This window comes from Leopardus geoffroyi, chromosome B1 (assembly GCF_018350155.1).
Source record: "Leopardus geoffroyi isolate Oge1 chromosome B1, O.geoffroyi_Oge1_pat1.0, whole genome shotgun sequence".
Lineage (NCBI taxonomy): Eukaryota > Metazoa > Chordata > Mammalia > Carnivora > Felidae > Leopardus > Leopardus geoffroyi.
The window spans coordinates 8,430,890-8,454,081 of record NC_059327.1 but is presented as its reverse complement, the minus strand read 5'-3'; the positions used below and the strand labels follow the sequence as shown (position 1 = coordinate 8,454,081).

At 43.3% G+C, this 23,192-nt stretch overlaps 1 protein-coding gene across 1 annotated transcript in view; it reads right to left on the bottom strand.

Annotated features, from left to right (window-relative positions):
* NEIL3 (nei like DNA glycosylase 3) overlaps positions 1 to 23,192 on the bottom strand; it is a 51,913-nt gene that overhangs the window by 18,440 nt on the left and 10,281 nt on the right. Inside the window, exons 2-6 of the mRNA XM_045452381.1 lie at positions 18,799 to 18,926; positions 9,024 to 9,158; positions 8,531 to 8,744; positions 5,991 to 6,065; positions 3,766 to 3,932 (exon numbers count right to left, since the gene is read on the bottom strand). Of these exons, the coding sequence (XP_045308337.1) occupies positions 3,766 to 3,932; positions 5,991 to 6,065; positions 8,531 to 8,744; positions 9,024 to 9,158; positions 18,799 to 18,926 (719 nt within the window). The remainder of the gene's footprint in view (positions 1 to 3,765; positions 3,933 to 5,990; positions 6,066 to 8,530; positions 8,745 to 9,023; positions 9,159 to 18,798; positions 18,927 to 23,192) is intronic.

The window sequence follows — 23,192 nt, the reverse complement described above, 5'->3', positions numbered from 1 at the left end:
AGCCGAAACCAAGAGTCGGATGCCGACCGACCGAGCCACCCGAACACCCCTAAACTTTGTCTATGTATTTGCAGTACCTGAATTATAACAGACACTAATTAAGACAGTAGTAACAAATTTTCAAACATTTATAAAACAAAGACTAGCACAGAAAAGGAAAAGACAGCAGTTTCCTCATAAGGAAAAAACACTCACCTGTATATATTACGCTAGCTCGTATACAAAGAGCCAACAATAAATGGTGTAAGTATTCAGTGTGGCATAATCCATAAACACTAAAATTGGGGGAGGGCTTCATGAAGGAGTTAAATGAACTTTGTGTGATTCAAAGAATAAGAGGGATCAATGCTGTTGGGCTTTTGTGTTTCTTCAACTAAATTTGAGATGACTTTAACTTAGGATGAGAAAATGGAATCAACATTAAAAATGCTCAAAAACTCATCCAGAAAATGAAGAGAATACACTTCGGTATAGAAATCTCTAAGAATAGGACAAATGCTACTAGTTTTCAAATGTCTTATTATACACACATTTGTTTGTCAATATACAGTTGCTCTTCCAAATGATGTCTTAAGCTGAATGCCGATGCGTAAGTCAGAAGTAGCTTAGGAGAGAGGACGGATTGCAGGGCTCAGAATATTTGCAGCAGAGCAAGGCCTCCCCTAGCTCACAGATGCCCCTACGTCTGTTGCAGGGAACCCTTCAGTCTTTAAAACCTAGTTTCCAACAACCTTTGGAATCAACATTTACATGACAATCAACATATTTCTTTGATCATGTGGAAGAATACTTTTTTTTTTTAAACCCCCAAAACTATCAATTCACAGAAAATAAATAGAGAACATCAATCATTTATTCAGGAGACAAACATTTATGCAATGTCCTTCTGCCAGATACTGCGTCATACACATTTGGTCAGATAAGAGTACACCTATAACATTAAAACTAAGAAAGCCATAAATCTGCACAATAAATACATTATCTAAATATACCTCAGATCTTGGTGGCAGTACGGTGGGGTGAAGAAACCGAGAGGAAGAAGCTGTGAGTGGTTGGGGAGCTTAGAACAAGAGAAGGGGGGATGAAAAGGAAACCACAGGGGCAGGGAGGGCGGGGAGACTGCCGCAGACACACGGGGGAAGGCGCAGATGGGGGCCTCCCCCATAGTCCGCCTCCGGCCCATCACCTCCAGCCCGTGGGCCTAAGCCTGCCATTGGGCAAGATGGCGCCTCCCTCCCCAGGGTCCACAGCTGCTTCATTCCCTGCTTGGGCACTTATTCCTCAGCACATCACTGTGTCTTCCTGGCTCACTCTTTTGCTCCTACTCTGGATATTCCCTGAAGCTCAGACCTTGGTTCCTGCCTCTCTACGTTCCCTGTGAACTGATTTCTTTTGAGTATTTCACTTAGTAAGGGCACTTGGGTGGCTCAGCCGGTTGAGCGTTGGACTCCTGGTTTGGGCTCAGGTCATGATCCAGGGTCATGGGATCCAGCCCCACGTCAGGCTCCTCACTGAGGATGGAACCTGCTTAAGATTCTCTCTCTCCCTCTGTGCCTCTCCCCTGCTGGTGCTCCCTCTCCCTCTCTCCAACATGAATAAATAAATAAACAAAACGAAGACTTGCGGTAATAACCATCAAGCCATGACCTGCCAACTGTGACAGGGCCCATAACACATCTCTTCAGACAGTCCACTGTTGCTTTACATGGACAAAATTCATCTTTTCTACTCCATCCCAACTCTCCCTGACCCTCTGAGTGAACATTCCTATTATTTGGTCTGAAACTTCTTACATCACCTTACATAGCAAACCTGTCAAAATTCTCGCTGACTTTTAAGATTTTTAACCCAAGTCCTGCTCCTCTTCTCCGTTCCCAGGGTCCCGACCTCAGGCCTGCAACCGTCACTGCACCAGCTTCTTGGCCTCCCCCCCGCAATGAAGAGTCCTTAATCTCCTGAGTTAGGCAATACATCAACCATTCCCAGAACAGCTAATAATTCCTAGTCTTTGATCCCATTCTACCTGTAAAACTGGCTTTTATGATCCACCAACCCAGAGCCTCCTGTGGCTTGGCCCGTGTTACCGCCATCCCTCGACCATGCCGTGATTATTCATTAACGGTCAGGGTCTCCGTGCTCCACCTTCCCAATGGTGTTTGTTTTCTCAGTTCACCAAAGGCTGTCTTTTAAAAGTAAACTTCAGGGGCACCTGGGGGGCTCAGTCAGTTAAGCATCAGACATCGGCTCAGGTCATGATCTCGCGGTTCGTGAGTTCAAGCCCTGCGTCGGGCTCTGTGCTGACGGCTCGGAGCCTGGAGCCTGCGTCACATTCTATGTCTCCCTCTCTCTCTCTCGGCCCCTTCCTTGCTCATGCTCTGTCTCTCGCTCAAAAATAAAACATTAAAAAAAAAAAAGCAAACTTCACTCTTTTTCTATGACATCTTTCCAGCTTTGTGTGTACATATAAACACTGAACATCCCTGAACTCTTACAGCACTTCATGTGCTTTGTGTCTGTACTGGTTATTTTGGCTTATGATCACATACACTCCTTCATATTATTACTTTTTAAATGCTTATTTATTTTGAGAGACAGAGAGAGAAAGTGTAAGCAGAAGAAGAGCAGAGACAGAGGGAGAGAAAGAAAATCCCAAGCAGGCTCATGCTCAGCGCGGAGCTCGACGTGGGACTCGATGCCACGGACTGCGATATCATGACCTGAGCTGAAATCAAGAGTGAGACACCTGGGTCAGCCACCCAGGCGCCCAACACTCCTTCATATTATTGATATTTGTCCCAGGCTTTCCCAAAGGGACCTAAAGCCTTTTACCAGGGTAACTGAGCACTGGGGAAGAGGAAGTAATCAGACCTTTTGGGGACCACTGGACACTGGCTCCAAACAGAGGCTAATTCAAAGAGACTCAAAACAGCATTGCGCTCCACTGACAAAGTAGGGGCTTAGAGAGGTCAGGTGATCAATGGAGTCGTAGCTCAGATCCATCTCAGTGGGTCCCTGAACCTATCCTGTGGTTATTTCCCTAGTTCTGGAAGGCGTAATTGGAATAGACATACTCAGCAGCCGCAAGAGTCACCGCGTTCTTGTTTAGCAAGCAGCCAATTATTTAACGAATAAGACAAGAATTTTGTAAAGAGATGTGGCTTAGGTTTTTTAATATTATTTCTAACTAAAGCAAAAAACCTTTGAAGAGAGTTGCATTTGTCCAATTATTGACCTATCTACACCTCCTGGTAATCATTTTACAAACAAGATAAAAACCAAATGCTAGATATTAACATCTGAACTGCATTTGTTCTACTGAATCCAGAAGTGGTCCATTTATCGTCTTCAGCTTATCCTGATTTCTGTTGTGGTTGTTGTTTTCATTTGACAGAGAGAGAGAGTGTGCGTGAGCGGGGGACGGGGGAGAGGGAGAGAGAGAGGGAGAGAGAGAGAGGGAGAGAGAGAGAAAGAGAAAGAGAGAGAAAAGGGGAAAGAGAAAGAGACTGAGAATCTTAAGCAGGCTCCATACTCAGGGCGGAGTCCAACGCGGGGCTCGATCCCACAACCCTGGGATCATTACCTGAGCTGAAATCAAGAGTCGGGCGCTCAACTGACTGAGTCACTTAGGAGCCCTATCCTGGTGTTTTGATGTTATTTACCATTTCCTTCCAAGGGTTCAAATGTCTTTGAATTATGTTCTTACTAATAGCTTTTGAGTTAGCCAATTAGGGCAAATGGTATATACGTTTACATTAGGTAACTCACCATATGTCAACATGTTGAGGATTTTCTTTTTGACAGCGAGGACAGAAATATGTCATCCTGTTATTCTCTCCTAAGCGACACACAGTTATTTTGCAACAGCACTGACAACAGTTAGGACGCTTGTAAACCTTGCAGTGTTTAGAGATAACAGATCCAGTTTTCCGGCACTAAAAACAAACAAAAAACCAAACATTATAATATTTCTATAAGACAGTGTTGCTAAGGAGCCAAAGATACGTTCTTAAAGTCATTTCTGAAAATAATTTGGTTAAAATTTACATGCTTGTACATATGTCCATATAATCTTTTCTTTTCATCTGAGAAAAAGGTATTGACAAGATTCAGCAATATTTGTCAAACAACATTTGTGTGAAATAATTAAGTCATTATTTTTCAACTTATTAGTATTCAAAATTATCCTTTGCATAGCATTATCTTTTTATCTAAATGGGATATAAAAGTTCTACAATGTAAAATGTCTCTCATGCTTTTAAGGTTTTTTTTTTTTTTTTAAATTAAACATAATTATGTGGTTATAAGAAAAAGACTAGATTAGCTTGAAATCTGATTTATTTTTAGAACACTAAAGCTGCTCACTTTCTTTCAACAGACAAAAACAAAACATTATTTCTAGGGCCAAAAACTTGAGATCATCTTGTTTGTTGATCTGACAACACTTTTTCACTTTTCATGTTACAAATTCACTAAAAAAGAAAATAAAAATTCAAATGCCTTCCTAGCCAAGAACATGTTCCATTCGGTATACATTCTAACTCAAAAGACATTTTGATATTCCCTGTCACAGTTTTATTCTACTCACATATATATACTTAAAGCTCCTAAAAAGAGGATGTTTTGGGTTTACATCAGCACTGCGAAAATCTCAAGACCCAGAAATATGACTCACCATATGTAAGATGAAAATTACACAAACAACCTCTATCGATTTAAACGAAGTATTAAAATACCCAACTTAACAGGGGCAGAAAATGGATAGTTCTCTATAATCACCTTCCCCTGGAAGAATAAGTAAGCATACAGAATATTAAAATAGTTATGGGGTGGGGCTCCTGGGTGGCTCAGTCAGTTAAGCGTCCGACTTCGGCTCAGGCCATGATCTTGTGGTTTTTGAGTTCAAGCCCCGCGTTGGGCTCTGTACTGATATTTCAGAGTCTGGAGCTTGCTTCAGATTCTGTGTCTCCTTCTCTCTCTGCCTCTCCTCTGCTCCCACTCTCTCTATGTCTCTCAAAAATAAACATTTAAAAAAACTAAAAAAAAAAAAAAAAAAGTTATGGGGCGCCTGGGTGGCTCAGTAGGTTAAGCGTCCAACTCTTGATTTTGGCTAAGGTTACGATCTCATGATTCATGAGATCGAGCCCTACATCAGGGTCTACATTTATAGTGCAGAGCCTGCTTGGGATTCTCTCTTTCCCTCTCCCTTTGCCCCTCCCCCACTCACCTCATTCTCTGTCTCTCTCTCTCTCTCTCTCTCTCAAGAAGTAAAATAGTCATAATACTCAAGGCACACACATAAAGCAGGAGGTTCAGTAACACTCCAGGCCAATTAATGAAGACTCCTATCATAGCTGCCTTTCTGAACAGAGTAAAAATAAAAATTTTGAATACAGAAAATGGACAGTGGAGAAAAAAAAAAAGACACATTCATGATACCTTGTTTAAAAGATAAAATTTGTTTTTTGAACACTATATGCACATGTATACGCATATTTACAACTTCAAAATTTACAGGTTAGCAAGTACTTATTTGATTCTCAAAATAGTCTTTCTGGTAGATGGAGAAAATTTATTATCCCATTTTACAGATGAGGAAACTAAGCTTAAATTACCTACATGATGTAAAACACACAGACAGCAAGTGGCAAAATCTGACTGAACGGAGGACTATTTATTCCAAAGAATTGAGTTCTCTCTCTAGAGTTCTTACATTTTACTTTTATATACCCCAAAACAGAAGGAGACTGTAAGTAAAATGCTAATATGGCTGTTTCCCCACCTTAGTCTAAATTTAAAATAACTACTGTGAGACAAGTTTGGACTGAGCCATGACATAAAATTTCCAGATGTTCATTATGCCCACACATCACTCTCCCTCATTGTACCTCTACACACTGGCCACTAGATGGCTACATACAGCCAAAACATTTTTGGTGCAATGAAAAGGGAAGCGGTTGACATTTCACAAGTAGAAAAAATTTTGCTCTTACCCTATAAAAAAGAACACTGAAGTCACGTATCATTTTCACAAGGTGATGGGTCTGTTCATCTGTTAACTGACAAGCCTTCAAATAGAAAAACAAGTGAGGACAGTTTCATAATTTGCTCGTTACTCTACAAAAATAATACCAGTTGCCAGTTCTAAGAGAACTCTCAACAGATTTCAAATACATGCATACTTTCCAGAACTCTATTTCTCGCACATTTATTTAGTGTCAGTAACGATGGTTTTATTTTTACGTGATAGGACTACGGATTAAAAACTGCCATTCTTATTTATAAATTTTATATCTAAATTCAAGTATTTATTGAATATCTCTTCTGTTTCAGACATCTTCAAAGTCCCAGCATTGTTTATCAGCCACCTGGAAAAGTCCTGCTGGATTTGCAAAAAGAAAACAATGAAAGAAAGAAAGAAAGAAAACAAAAGGAAAAAGAAGGAAGGGGAAGGAAGGGGAAGGGAGGGAAAAATCAGCACAGGAATAGATGACCATCAAGGACACTATTCGGCCTAAAAAAGATATGAATTTACATACATGCATTAATATCAGAGCACTTATTAACACATGGAAGAACTCAGAAATAGACCTTCCTGAAGAAATTTTTGTGACACAGCCTGGCATAAATCTCACTGTTATCCTTGTAGAATTATTCACCATGTGCATTTGGTTTCAATGGTGAGGCCAGGAAAAATTCTGATGACTTATCCTTGTTTATGTACGTGAAAGTATACATACATCTATATACAAGAGAAACTCATTTATCAGTGACCATAAAACCTAAAATCATCTAATCGACATAAACGGTATGAAAGTATTCTGTATATTTTTCATTTATTTAAAGCTTAAAACGTATACGCTTCTACAACACACTTGTCTCTTCCCATATCTTATATAACAGATTCACTCATACGTTGCAATGTTAAACTGTACTTTTTCAATAACCGTGAATGTGCTCTTAAGGGGCGAATAGCTAAACTTGAGAACTGCCGTTAATTTTTAAACTCCCAGACATTATGGGCAGATGCTCCTTTACTGGATGAATGGCTGGCTGGATATACAAGTAAGAAGTGAATTCTTAGATTATTAGAGATAATAACAATACTCCGGGTTCTTTTTTTCAAAAACGTTTTCCATAGAGGTCTGGGTAATTTTCAAAAGCTCATTCTTATTAAAAATCTGTTTTATTAATTACTCCCATGTTACAGAAATTTAAGTAACCTGTTCCAAGAGTCAAAAAGCAGAATCTAATCTAGGAAAGTCATTAACCGGTTTCTTTTAAGACTTATTTCTTACTGGACTGGATTTAATAAAAACTACGAAATAATTACACAAAAATCAAAAGGTACCTTTGGATTCATGTAGAAGATGATTTAGTTTAAAGAGACTGGTTGGATATAGGTAAAAGCCCTCAGGTAGATTTCTTCCCTAGAAACTAAAATATACATAGCCTTCTACCTGGGTCTGAGTTGTAAGCTCTCTGGCCTTCTTACAACTTTGCCCTATAAATCACCATTCTCTTTCCTACAGATTTAACCTGCCCTTCTTTACCATTTTTTTTCTCATTTAAATAAGTCTGTGTCTCTTCTGTTGAAGAACAAGGGAAAAACAACCAAACCCGGTCCTTGTCCTGAAAACGCGCCCCTCCCCAGAAATCTGTATTTTCCCTTCATTCCAGTCTAAGCTAGTTAACAAATGCTCCAAATTTTGTTTCCATCCCCCCACTAACCTCTTACTCCCCAACCTCCTCCTTGCTTATCCCACCAACAAAGCATTTGCTAACGTCAGAACAGCTACACGCAGGAATACGTGTGTGGAGTGTGAATTTAATAGGCCGGGTTCAAAAAGCAAGCTGTGAGCTTACTTCGTTCATACCCCTCAACAGGTATTTCTTTGATGCCTTCCATGTGCTAGACGCTGCATTCTAGACGCTTGGCTACCTCAATGCGCAAAACAGACACCTTCCTCCTAACAGACTGCATGGCCACAGGGGGCACGGGGCAGATTTTAAGTAGTAAGTATAACAAGTGAAAGTTAGGTTGATCAAAAAGTGATCCATGGCATGGGGATAATAAAAACCAAGGCAAGTTAGGGACGATGGGGGACATGAGGTGTGGACAAAGGGATGCACGGGGCAATTTTAAACAGAGTGGTTGGGGGACACCTGGGAGGCTCAGTCGCGCAAGAGTCCGGCTCTTCATCTCGGCTCAGGTCATACATGATCTCACGGCTGTGGGTTCAAGCCCTGCGTCTGGCTCGTCGCTGACCGCTCGGAGGCTGCTTGGGATTCTCTGTCTCCCTTCCTGTCTGTTCCTTCCTCACCCACTCTCTCTCAAAATAAATAAATAAACTTAAAAACAATAGAGTGGTCTGTGTTGGCCTTATTAAGAAGCTGACAACAACAAACACCCTCAAAGTCTCTGTTTGGGGAGAATGTTTTACTGCAACACGGACTCAAGTGTCACACATTGGTCCCTTAACAGTATCTAAAAATACAGAAATCGTTTAAAAAAAAAATACTTATCACCTACTTTCACAGCTGGGTTGAGGCCACTGTCAAAGAGAGCTTCATTTTTGATGATGTTCCCCACCCCAGGCAATACTTTCTGGTCCATTAACACGTCACACAACATCCGTCCTTTTTGCTTTTTAACTTCACTCTCTGCTCTTGAGAAACTAAATTTAGGCGAACATACATCTAATTCTTCCATCATTCTTATTCTCTGTTGGCTTTCTGTAGAGTTTCTGTAGAAAGGAAATATAAAAGACATTCATCATAAGTCTTCACACAGTGTCATTTAAAATGATCTCGGGTACACACACCTTCCGTTAATCAGGGCAGAAGAGATCTAGAGCCCAACAATAAAGACCCTAACAAACTAGATTATCCGACGCCTCTTCCAAAATGAGTGTTTATCCGTTATAAACCATTTTTAAAACATCTACCTGTCTCCACATTTCAAACCGCAGCTCTAACTCTGCACTTTTCCAGCTGAAGTACTTTTCTTTTCTTCTCTTTTTTACCTGAATTCTACCGATGAGTCAAAGAAACAAATGAGATCTTCAGTGAGCTGGACTTCAAGAACAGGAGAAACTCCATTTTTATTTTTATACTCCAGTGGATTAATCATGATGGAGCCTTTCATTCCAAAATGAATCCTGAAACAACATCAGACCCATTTTTGAGTGGCAGAAAGTATACTGTATATCTACTTTTTGTTCCTTCGTTTCACTTTTTGGATTATAAGAAAACAAATGATAGTCAAGACAGGCGCTTTCAGAGGGCAAACAATGTAGTTCATATTATATATTCTTCTGTTAGGGCATTGTATCCTTATAAAACTAGGTGTGACAATCAGTTTTTCAAACCACAAATAAAATAAATTCCTAGGAAAATAATAGGGCCCCACAATAAGCTCAGGAACACATACGCTGTTCTTCTTTTCTTGTCAGATGAAGTACTTTTATTCACAGAACAATCTAGCGTCTCCGCTTTCTCTCAGATTCAAAGGCTTTGGATGAGATGAGGCTAGATTTAAATTGCCTCTAGTTGTTTCTGTTTTGTTTTTTTTTATATAAATTCTACAAAGCCACTAACATTCAAATTCTGTATTTCTAGCCACAATGGATGGCAAGCGTTTACCGACTCCAAAATGGTACCTACGGTTCAAGACCCTGTTTTGTTCCCCCTTGCTCTGGGATGCACAATGAAGCAATTTTTTTGCAAAATCTTACGTTATCAAAAGAGAACGAGTCAAAATGCTATTGTCTTCAGTTCTTTTAGTTTTCTTTTACCTTTATACGTATTGGGAAGAGGGGATTTATAAATGTTTCGGTTAGCTTGAAAGCCACAATGCAGTGATGAAAAATTTGGAACCTTTCAGTTTTTACAGGATTGATTAGCATGTCCAGTAAAAACACGCATGCACACACACATGAAAGAAAGCAAGAGAAAAAGTGGTTTTGTGAGGCCTCTGATGATGGAGATCACAAATGATTCTCGAGATGAAATACTGTGTTCCGCCTTTCTGATCCTTCTCCTTACAGCTTTGTTGAGTTAATAAATATGGCTCTTTTGGCAGCAAATGTTACCGCACGGTGCTTCTAATTCCGAGGCACCATGTTACAGTATTGTACAAGGTTAACCAGTCTAACTTTAAAAATGTGGGTTTTAAACTCTGTGTGCCCTACTATCAATCACAAATGCATTTTACATGCCCCATAGTTCCTGACAGGAAAAATGTGTGCCTGTAAGTACTCCATAATTTAGCTTCTGGAGGTTCAACCCCAGCGAAAGGTATACAGCTGTCATGCCCAGAAGCCATCACATCTAAAATCTTTTTAGTTGCATGGCTCATAAAGTGGATTCTAAATCACCTTCTGTAATGAAACTGCATCCACATAAAATATCTCAAAGGTTAAGACCCAAACGAATTGCGGCAGTAGCCCCAATAAGAGCCCTGAATCAAATTAAGTAGGCTTCTTTTTTTTTTTTTTTGTGGTCTTATACATCTATTCAATTTAGAAGAAAATGTGCGTACAAAAGTGTATTTAGTTTATTTTTATTTCTTTTAATTGAACACCAGAATGTTGTCACTACTGAGTCTCAACGTACCACATTTTGTGTTAAGTACCCTTGACACTCAACTAAGAAAAACATACCAGCATCGTGAAAATTTCTGAGGCACACTAAACATCTGCACTGTTTTTAAAATTGCCATACTGATCTTTTATAGACCGGGACATAGGCTCATTATCACATTTACCTTCAAGAGTTAGATATGTTTTTTAAGACTCATTATCATCAACCAGTTAGGAAAATTTTATTAGATCTTTGTTTCTGTCTCCTGATCCTGTCCAGCTCCTTCCACCCCCAATCAGACTGGTTACCCAAGATCATTTACTCTGCGTAGTATGACTGCCTGCCAACAGGGGGCCTTAGGCCCAACTTTGAGTTCACCTCTTGTCCCTTCCTCAAGACCTCATGCCTTGACATAGCTGATTCAGAAATGCACAACTGAGCCAAGCTGGATCCATGAGTATCCAGTATCTGGATTCATCAGCATTCTCCTGACGAATTTACGGATTCGGGATGCAGAGAGATCAGTTTCTTGTGAGTACTAGGAGATCTAATGTGGGAACGGTCTCCGGGAATATTACCCAACATGGGCAGCAGAGAAGCCAAGAGAGGCCTGTCTGCAGAAAGGAAGATTGCAGCAGATGACAGTGACAGACAGAACCAAAAAATGCAGAGTCCTCAGAGCATTTAGTCTTTGCTTCCAGTTCTCCCTGAAACCCGACTGTCCTATCTTCAGGTTCGATACTCCATATTCTTATAATAAATAATCACTGAACTCAGTGGAGTTTGGCTTCTGTCACCTGCAGCCAAAGTTCTGATATAAAAGAATTATGTCCAAACTAAAAACTGAAGTGATACTGGGAAAATTCCTCTAGTTAGAAATAACCTCCTAACACAGACCAGTAAGTAATACCTGATCCCGTTTTCAACAGCAGCCACATTCCATCAGAAAGATCGGAACATCCTTACACAAACATAAATAGCATCAGCGACGGTGTCAGAGGTTCATCTTAGTGACAACTGTACATTGCTAATAAGACAATTGCTTATGAAAATTAGCAAGTAGTCAGAAGTGACCTAAGGATAATAACAAGTGTAAAATAGTTGAATACAATTATTGTAAAGCTTATGGTACGGATTTAAAGAAAGAAGTTATAAAACAATCTGGACTTAACGATGCGAAAGCAGCAGCAGGGAGTTCTGAATCTGCTTAAGCTATGGAAGCTGAAAGCACATAGAGCTCATCTCCCAATACGGAGAGAAAACTGCTATTATTGACAAAATGCTAAGTTCTCTTGAGCCCGTCAGAGACATGGGGCTGCAGGCAGCCAGGTAAGCCAAATTCTGAAGAGTCCCGAGTCCCTCCATGTGGAAACACAGACACACAAATTACTTAACTGTAGAAATGGGTAAGAAGGAAACTGCTGAATCTAAGAACCTCTAACTCCTGAGTGTGGCTGCTGGAACAGCTGAGAATTCCTGGAGTCCCAGATACGGAGAGCACGGGCTCGTGTGTGAGGGCTGGTGTGTGAGCTCTGTCGCACGGCGTGCAGCAGTTGGGCGGGAGAAAGGGGAGTCCTGGGAGGGGACTGAAGGAGCCCCCCCCCCCCCCCCGGTGGCACGGCACCTGTCTGTAGCCGAGGGAGAGGTACAAACAAAAAGCCCGGGGTCCTCAGGGGTAACGGGAACCCCCCGCACCCACAGGAAGTCCTCTCCTTGGAGCTAAAACAGGCAGGCTGCCACCGGGGAGGGCAGGAAGCTCTTGGCCAGCGGGCTCAGGCCAAACACACCGCGCCTGAGGACAAGCAGGGCAAAAGCCGTCAGTCTTTAGAGGCGAGACTGGGAATCAGCTTTGTCAAGGATTCCTGCAAGGATACGACGAGACATCTGTTCCCACTTAGAAGAAAGAAATGCCCTTTGACTAGAGACCACCCCCACATGGAAGTAAGAATGTGGCTGCCTTGGGGGAAGAGAGGGTCAGCAGCTCTGGGCAAAGTGCAACCCTGAGGTCCAAATGCACAGTGGCCTAGAAGAACCACTTTCCCCATCATGCACCTCTCACTGGACAATAGGCAACAGCAGTGGTGGGGGTGGGGGTGGGGGTGGGGGTGGGGAGGAGAAGCGTGTGGAGAAATCCCCTGACACAAGTACGCAGGGTCTGTAAAAGCTGAGAGCAGGCCAGAAACACAGAGAACCAGGCGCAGCCACACCAGGCCATGCTCGAGGCATAAGGCTTGAGCAGCAGCTCAAGTTTTCGATGTCACTGTCCCCAAAGCCAATGACAACACAACAGGATCCAAACCAAGCTCAACTCCTCAATCTCCCACATGACCTGATGGAAGAGGCCTGACTATTTTTGAGCTCAAGTATTATTTACCCATCTGTACTGTTGCTCTCAACAGGGTTATCTGGGATCCAGAAAAAATTATGGCACATAAAAATAGGAGATAAAGAACAAAAAACAAAAAAGAAAAACAAAGGGACTCAACGTCAAGAGATAAAGCAGTCAACAGAACCAGATCCAAAGATGTGCCAGATGTTGAATTATGAAGCAGGTAAATTTAAATCATTTTAACAATTAAAATTACAGGTATCAGTTGAGAATAGCAGGCCAGGTCAATCTGTTATGATAAGGTCCCTAACCTTACACAATTTTTTTTTTTTTTAATGTTTATTTTTGAAAGAGAGAGAGAGACAGACAGAGCATGAGTGTGGGAGGGGTAGAGACCTCTGAGATGTCAGCACAGAGCCCAACGCAGGGCTCGAACTCACGAACCACGAGCGAGATCATGACCTGAGCGGAAGTCGGACGCTCAACCGACTGAGCCACCCAGGCGCCCCCCATTCCACAGCTATTACGGTGCTGCGCACGGGTTTCACATTAACACGTTTCTGGGCTTTCATAACCTCACATAGAGGTTTGGATAAATACGACACAATCAGAGCCGAGGCAGGCCACGCACGGGCCGTTCTCTACTGTATGACCAGGTGCAGACCCCGGTGCTTTCTGCTCATGATAGATTCCATACCCTTTCAAAAGGGATATCAAAAAGCACCAGTAGGGGCATCGAGGTGGCTCAGTCGGTCGAGCGACTTTGGCTCAGGTCACGATCTCACAGTGTGTGGGTTCGAGCCCCGCGTCGGGCTCTGTGCTGACGGCTCAGAGCCTGGAGCCTGCTTCGGATTCTGTGTCTCCCTCTCTCTCTGCCCCTCCCCTGCTCGTGCTCCGTCTCTTTCTCTCTCAAAAATAAACAAACATTAAAATATTTTTTAAAAAATGAATAAATGTTGAAAAATTAAAAAAAAAAAAAAAAAGCACCAGTAACCAAGATCCAGCAAATCCACATCTAGGAATTTATCCTAAGGAAACATCACAATGGTAAAAGATACATACTCAAGGATGTTCACTACAGAGTTATTTATTAGAGTGAAAAATGGGGTGAAATGCTAATCAGCAGTGGTATATAAACGATCTAGTGGAATACTATGCAAAATAATAAGGCACACGTATATTTTGACACCAATATGCATGCTGTGTAAAACAAAAGCCTCACATAATTAAAATTCCCATTTATATAAAGATTGTAATACATAAATATCATATGATCCGTGCACATGTGATATAAATTGTGTATGAATATATGGTATATATACAATTTGTATTTTATCTATGATGTGTACAAACATTGTTAAGAGTGCCCTTTTTTGGTGATTGTAATTATGGGTGGTATTTACTTTTGCCGTTAGACTTTTTGGAACTCTCTTAATGTTTTATAATTGACTTATGTATTACTTTTAAAATAAGGAAAAAAATTGCAATAAGATGGTGTGTATTATTAAGTAAAACAGGAAAAGGCAGGCAGGACTGGTAATCATGCAGGCCATCAGGGGCAGGAGGAAAAGGGAGCGAAAGAGGTGAAGATTTCCAGATTTTGTCCAGTTACGCCTGACAGGACCATCACAACCGAAATAGAAAATAAAAATGTCAACAATTGGGGCGCCTGGGTGGCGCAGTCGGTTGAGCGTCCGACTTCAGCCAGGTCTCGATCTCGCGGTCCGGGAGTTCGAGCCCCGCGTCAGGCTCTGGGCTGATGGCTCGGAGCCTGGAGCCTGTTTCCGATTCTGTGTCTCCCTCTCTCTCTGCCCCTCCCCCGTTCATGCTCTGTCTCTCTCTGTCCCAAAAATAAATAAAAAAAAAAAAAACGTTGAAAAAAAAAAATTAAAAAAATAAATAAATAAATAAAAAAATGTCAACAATTTATCATCTCACGAACTAAAGATGTTTAATTTTCTGCCCACAGATTACTTTTAATGGTGAGTGCCCTTACTTTCTCTTCCGTTCTTTCCTCCTTCCTTCCTTCTTTCTTTCCTTCGTTTAAGTCGGAGGTACAACTGACAGAGAGCATTATATTAGCTCCACTTGTACAACAGAATGACTCAGTATTTGTATACATTGCAAAACGATCACAGTGGGTCCAGTTAACATAGGTCACCAAACGTAGTTAAGAAAATGTTTTTCCTGTGACGAGAACTTTTAAGATCTACTCTCTTAGCAACTTTCTTTCTTTTTTTTTTTTTTCTAATTTTTTTTTTCAACGTTTATTTATTTTTGGGACAGAGAGAGACACAGCATGAACGAGGGAGGGGCAGAGAGAGAGGGAGACACAGAATCGGAAACAGGCTCCAGGCTCTGAGCCATCAGCCCAGAGCCTGACGCGGGGCTGGAACTCACGGACCGCGAGATCGTGACCTGGCTGAAGTCGGACGCTTAACCGACTGCGCCACCCAGGCGCCCCTTGATATTTATTTTTGAGTGAGAGACAGAGTGTGAGTGGGGGAGGGGCAGAGAGAGAGGGAGACACAGAATCGGAAACAGGCTCCAGGCTCTGAGCCATCAGCCCAGAGCCCGACGCGGGGCTCGAACTCACGGACCGCAAGATCGTGACCTGGCTGAAGTGGGACGCTTAACCGACTGCGCCACCCAGGCGCCCCTCTCTTAGCAACTTTCAAACATGCAATACAGTGTTATTAAACGCTGTAGTCCCCATGCTTTATGTTATATCGCAGGATGTATTTAGAGAAAATACACGGTAAACTGCAAGTCTGTACCTTTGGATAATGGTCAGTTTTCTTAACTTGCAGGTAACAGAAACCCAATTGAAACAGGTTTAGGCACTAAGGAATACTGAGCTCGTGGAATCAGAGGGGAAGTCTGAAGAATCAAGCACAGGAAAGGCAGGAAAGCAGCCGGATCGCAGGAACGGATGGAAGGAGGGGCTAAAGCCTTTGTGCAGGCTGGTTTTATCCTGCACCACCTCACAAGCCCGGGAACATGGCCACCGACAAGTCCTGAGGCCTCATATCCCAGCGTGCCTACATCACAGAGCCTTCAGATGAGAAAGTCTCACAGAAGAACCCACACTGACCCAACCCACTGTGTGAGAGAGAAGGTTCAGTAACACCGTGTCAGAGTCAACAGGAACTCTGCAGTTAGTGTGGCCAGACGACCAGTTTCCAGAAGTGCTATCCTTAAGAGACAAGTCAGCAAGGGAGGCAGACACATCGTAGGAGTGACTCCTCCTAGAGTACATGATTTCATTTAGAATCTCTCCCCACGCTTCGGTTTTTCTAACACGTTAAGTGACAGATCGCAAGAACCACGTCTAGGCTGTAAAACCCTTTTGTGAGTAGCGTAGGACAGATTCCTTAAAGGCTGTTTAGCAAACATGTTGTCTCATGCAAATCTGTTTAGAGGATGTTATCACTTAAACTCCAATAAATTACAAAATCGATAATGTACAAAGGTTCTCTGAAATGGCAAAGCCTCCAAAACGTTTCAGATAAGTTTCCGAACACGATACAAGCCACCGGAGTCATATAAGTCACAAGCTGGAAATAGCGAGGTGCTTTGGAAAGAGAGGTTCATTAAAAAAACATCTTTTGAATGTTGGTCCAGGATGTAACAGCTGGGTTCAGTTTGATGGAAAACGGCAGCTTGGAGGGTGTGTGTCTGTGTGAACACACACACAGATGTGTGCCCACACAGCACCGTGTGCTGGTGCATGCACCCACAGTTAAGGGAGGTGATACTTGGGAGCGAGACTGCCAACGTATGCATTTATTCCTGCTTGCTCTTTACGGCTCAGCCTCCTCTAATGAGTATTTGCCACGTGTACAGCCAAAAACTTAAAACGATTTTTGTTTTGTTATAGGTGACAAGCTTCTTTAAAGTGTTCAGAAGGAGTGCAGGTATTAGTCACACAGGACGCCACAACTGGGCTCCAAAAATAAACACGTAGCAAATAAGTTCAGTCTTCTATGGCACTCACAGGAACGCTTGAGCACTTTGATACATCTTTTAGTAACAGAAATACTCACTCTAATTTGTATCCCTCTGAAGTGTGGATGTTTGCAAGGCAGATCCTCTTACAGAGCGCCGGCCACATTCCACTTCCATTATGCGTGAATACCAGGAAGATTCATGGCCTGCCCCGTAAGATGTATTAAAGCCCAGGGCACTTTTAACTGTAAAAAGCCGCGCATTAAGGGATAAATGGAAGCGATCACTAAGTGGGTTTCCTGCTACCTGCTCTCTAAGATGCAGAGCAGCCCGGTGGGTAGCAAAACGAGGTCAGAAATGAACATTACATTTCTATCTCGCGCCCACAGACTCACAACCTCACGCAGCGATCACATGTCTTTGACAGTCACCCATTCTAAGAAGCGCAGGGTGGGAGTGTATATATGCATATGTGTGTGTGCATTTTTAACTTAGATTAAATTGCGAAGGGGGATACAGTTGATTTTAGGTTACTCGGCTCGTATTCAAATAGCTGATCTGCCACTGACCTTGAATTATTATATCAAATAGTCGTTAGGGCTGTAGGAAATTGAAAGGAAGCCAGACACCGCACTTTTCTCCATCCATATGTGGAGACACGTAGTCCCCAGGGATGGTACCAGTTCAGTTCGTTTAAAGAGGTGATCGCCCTTGTTTAGAACTTCAGGGAACACTTACTGACAGCCGAGCACTGAGAAATGATTCCCCCTTTCTCAGTCTGCTGGAGAATGCCTGATAAAAACGTCCCTCTCATCCTACAGAAATAAATCTGCACCTAACACCAGAGAATCAATAACATATCAGTGTTTCAACTACCTTACGTGGGCTCCATTGTGTCCCGCTCAGTTCAGAGTCGAGAGTTTTCAATCACATCCATCTACCAAAACGATAATGCAGCCTTCCGTGGGTCATTACTGCGTGAACCAGTAAGCATATGCTGATGCGATAATTTCCAGACTAAGACAAAACCATGAAGTGATACTTGTCCAAGGACAGCAGCTGCTGACAACAAAGAGAGCCCATTTCAAAGGAAAAGCAATGTCATCAACTCCGAAGTTCTCTAAACGTGTGGGAGACGAGGTGCAGTAAATAACCATCATCCAGTCATATTATCTCCTGGTGACCATCAGTCGCCTTCAGTTAGAACCACGAGTACAGTTTGCGATACCTTAGGCTAAACTCTGAGAAGACAAAGATACAAATCCACAGGCCTCTCTCATTTTCCTGCAAACGTTAAACAGGGGATCACGCTCTGGCAGGTACAAACATTGTGACATTTTTGTAGTTAAGTCAACGAAGGTAGCGGACTGCTCGTTGTTCACTGCCAACACATTAGCAATGACTTTGCAAAAGCGCTGTGAAAGAATGGAGAATTTGTGACTTCTGTGCACAGTTTTGGAATTCTATAAATAAGTTTCTGATTGCATACAAGACTTCAGAAAAAGAAGGGAGATGGAAAAATATAAAAATCTACAGACAGGCTTAAACCAAACTAGGAGCTGTTAGAAATGCAGAGAAACTGCTGTCACTGATACGATAAATGCCTGGTGAAAACAGGAGGGGAGAAGAGCCGTGTGGGGAATCTGCAAAGAGCAGAGCCCCACTGCGCTCCTCCAACATCTCCCAGAAGCCCGTCCAGCCTATCGGTTTTTCTTAAAAGAAATAAATTGACTAGCCTTCCAAGTAACGATGACATCACAATTTATTCTGCTGCTGCTTATGGCTTTCCATGATAGAATCTCAACCTCTTATATGAGAGCCCTCTTAAAAATGGAGTACTTTCTACATGATTAAATGTGACACCCGGCGAACTACAAGAAAAGCCTCCTACACATCTTTAAACGGAGAGAGATAAGATGCATTGTACAGGTTTATCTTACCGTAAAGCTTTTGGTCCAAAGTACATAAAGAGCTCTTTCCCCAAAGTTTGTACACCACTGTAAACGTGTCCATTAAACAGTCTCGAGAAGTTCTGGCTGGAATCTTTATTATTACTCAGTGCAGCAGCCTGGTAGAGAATACATACACACATGTAAACACACATACAAACTCTAAACAAAATCACAATTCCATTCTTCAATGTACTTATAATACTTCCTACCCAGGTGCATCCCAATGAAAAGCATAATCTCCAGCAAGTCAAGCAATGTAATCAGCTGTTTACATACATCTTGTCAAATTACTAGGTAGTCATTTAAAAGAGGGAGGCCTAAATAAATAAATAAATAAATAAGTGGAAAAGAAAGTAATTGGCTCACAATCAAAATGAGTTTCTTCCAGGACCATATGGCTCTGTGAAAAGAAAGCACAGAAAAATGATGGGAGTGTTTTAAAACTAAAAATAGGATAGAGCCTTCCATTGACCAGAAGCCTAGTCAATGTCCCAGAAGAGCATTTGGATCGAAACAGCTAAAAATAGTGGATAAAATATGAAAACAAAGTATTTTTACCTGTCACGATGAACTCAGAAGGCAGGAAGGCACAATAAGAGGTTGCAAAGCAAGAAGAAGTGGGAGGGACCCCCAAAGACAAGAAGCTGTTGGCAGCAGGCTTTTATCAGAAGGGCACTGCTGGGCCCCAAGGACTGAGAGTGGCCGTTTCCCAGTTCTTGTCGGGGGTAGGGCATCAGTGGTGACGCCTGGGGCTCCCCCAAGAAAGGGATCTAATGCAAGACCTGCTCTTCTCTTCCTCCCCAACCACAATGTTAACAATAAAGGAAAAAGAAACCCACTTCCTCCCATCACCGTGCAAAACCAAACAATCTATTATTAGGATCACAATCCATGCACTAAACACTGAGGGATGGAGGAAGTTATAAACAAAGTATCAGCCCTTCTCTGCAGAAGGGACAGGAATGCAACTGTTTAGACATTAGTAAGGCTCTTTTTCTCTGTGGGCAGTAGGTATCCTGGTATGGTTCGTATCCTTACTCTTCCTTCTTGAGATATGCTTTGGAAGTTATCATTTAAATTTGCCCTCAAAATACAGTAAAAAAATTAAAACTAAGGTCTAACTATAAGATACCATAAGTACATATAATTATATTTACGCATTAACCCTTAATCTCCTATCTTCACACACTTCTTTCTTTCCTTTTTCTCAAAAGGACCTCAGCATTCTCAGAAGGTCCAGGGTAAAATCTTGGTTGGGGGTGACAGGGAGATAACTACAAAACAACTTTAGATAGAGTCGAGGAGCAAACCCCAACTTGCCCTCCACTTATGGTCGAAGGATACTGTTCAGTGATTCTCAAACTTGTGGTTTACATTCATATGTCATTCTAAATATTTAAGATGATATGTCCACTCTATTCTTTAGTTTATGAAATTAGCCCTTGTGAAAAAAAGACACATAGTATTTAGTTCAAAGGAACAGAGGGATAATGGATTTACAAATAAATAAAAATAAAAAAGACTGAAAACATCTAGGGACTGAGTTTTGTCCCCTCCAATGACGCTCTAACCTCCAGTTAGAGCATTTGACTGCGTTTGACAAGAGGGCCTTTATGAGGTGCTTAAGGTTTAATGAAGTCATAAGGGCGAGGGCCCTGATCCAGCAGGATTAGGATCCTTACAAGGAGAGAGAGCGGAGTTTGCGCTCAGTTCAGTCCCCTGTGCTCAGAGGAGACACCACATGAGAAGGAAGCCGCGAAGACAGCTTGCACCAGAAACCCAACTGGCCTGAACCTTGCTTGAGCTTGGACTTCTGGCCTCCAGAACTGTAAGAAAATAAACGTCCGCAAGCCTCCCGGTCTATGGCATTCGTCATGGTGGCCCAAGCCGACTGGGGCAGGAGCAGACACCGCCCTCCCACCCAGGCCACGTTCAGTGATCACGGCGACAACGGGCTGCACATCCCCCCAACTGCCCGAAGCTCAGGGAACCGGCTTCACATCCCTCCTTCACGCCTTAAGAACGGGGGGTCAGCACAGGCTCAGGGTGACCAACCAATAGATGCACAGGGGTAATTACAAGTGGCAGCCTTCCAGTTCTGCCCAAACCACAAAAGAACCGGTGGGAGGTGGGGCATCCGGGTGGCCCAGTGGGTTAAGCGTCTGACTGCGGCTCAGGTCATGATCTCAAGGTTCAAGAGTTCGAGCCCCGTGTCGGGCTCTGAGCTGACAGCGCGGAGCCCGGAGCCTGCGTCTCCCTCTCTCTCTCCCTCTGTCTCTGTCTCTCTCTCTCAAAAATAATAACAAAAAATAAACGTTAAAAAAAAAAAAAGTACCCGTGGGAGGTTCTAGCTACGGAGGCGCATGTCACATCCTCAGAACATCTGCCTCTCAGTCCCCTTCTCCTTCTTGGTTGAACCCCGGGGCCCAGGTGATGACCAAGCCCTGTCGCGGAAGGTGACTTTCTCTCGGTGAGAGAAAAATACACTTGCGCGTCTGCCTCGTTTTCGTAAGTGAACCTGTTACAGCCCCGAGCTGGGAAGGCACGGGAGTCTGCCTAAGAGAAGACTTGCCCCCCTCACATCTACGTGCTTGGAACCAGGTGTCAACTAAGACAGTCTGTCTCACTGCAGGTTCCCGAGACAAGCAATCAGGAGGTAAAAAGTGCTTCTAAACCAGCCAGGACACCTCTGACATGACGATACACAGAGCAGATACAGATCTGTTAGGGGTGGCCTTTGCCTCAACATAGATTAGGTTTTACACATTTTTGGATCTTGGATTTAAGGTCCTGGAGACATTTAAAAAACCTTCATTTCTAAATTCATGTTTTCCCCACCACCTCCCATGTCAACAATCCCTTATTCTCGCCCAATACCCGTTACTAGCAAGTGGTTTCGGCCATGCCCTCTGAAGTCCTCTGGCTTCCGTCAAGCTTCCGGCAGAGGCTGGGTGATCAACGTGAGCCCATTTCACACACACAGCCCTAGACACCACAGGGGTTTTCCAGGCCTCTTGGCCAAGAGGGAATTGGTGACCACTGCCACCACAGTGCTTTAATCTCCTTGAACCCTTCAAGTTTTACAAGCGCATCTCTAACTCACCCTCTCTCCAGTGTGTTGGGAAGGCAATGGTCTGTCCTACCCCCACCCCCCTGGGCTGCGTAAGAATGGCCCTCGGGCCTGGAACGTTTCCTGTCTAGAGACAGACGGCCCCGCACAGCCTGTGCTCCCCTTGTTGCCTTGGGGGGCAGTATCCTTCCCTCTTCCAGGCCTGATGTACAGGCCTGTGTGCGTCAGTGGCTCTCGGGCACGACCCCAGCTTTCTGCATCGCACCCCCGAGGGGGACGGAGAGGGGTCCTTCCACCTCAGCACAAAGTGGGGTGCGCGCACAGGCACAGTGTGTGTGTCAACTGCACAGCGGACCCACTGGCCCTGGGGACCCAGGCCTTGCAAGGGACTCGATCCTGTCTGGCCTCAGGCTCTGAGCACCTACCGTACCACTTGACCCTGGTGTACAAGGCGTCTTTTCTCAGCAACCTGGAATCAGGCACCGGTAACTTCCAGCGGCACCTGACCTCGGTCACGCTCCTGTTAATACAATCTATCCCGCGGCACAGACTGATGCCCCAGTGAACGGTGAAACACAGTATCTCACTGGCCAGCGGACGATTTTCCTGCTCACCTGCACATCACTGTTTCACACGGTGCTGCCCGGAAGCCAATTGTGCCCCGTTCTGCTGCCCCACCTGCAACGGGAAACCCCATGACTGAGCTCGTCCACCACTTCCCCGTGCCCTGCCCAGACCTCCTTTCCTCTACTTAATCCCAACTTTACCAGGTTTTATGATGGCTCCTGGCAAAGGGACAGACAGGGTAACCTTGAAACAGACAGGTTGTCACAACACCTAATAAAACGGTGAATGAGTCCCAACTGTCTCGTGTGAAGTCCGTTCACGTCGCTAAATGAACGGCTCTGACGAGAACTTACTCCATTCAGGTTAACGCGCTCACAGACAACTGCTACCACAGGTCAGCTACTCACTTGGCTGTGTCTTCAATTTGACACCCTGTGGCAACAACAAAGGTGGCACGTGACACTGGAAAGACGTCCCTCACCACCGAAACGGTGCCCTTCGTGGCTGCTCATGGGATTCATTCGTTGTAGAAAAGCTAACTGACCCTCCACCATGTATTACACCTTGTTCTACATCCTGAGGAAGCACCGGTGAAAAACCAAAACAAAGAAACAAACAAACCCAAAAATTGAAAACCTCCTGCCTTCACGGAGTTTATAGTCTTCTGGGCAGGGAAGCGTGAGCAATGAATATAATGACAGTGCATTCGAACATTTGGAAAAGAAATCGAGATGGGAAAGAGAGA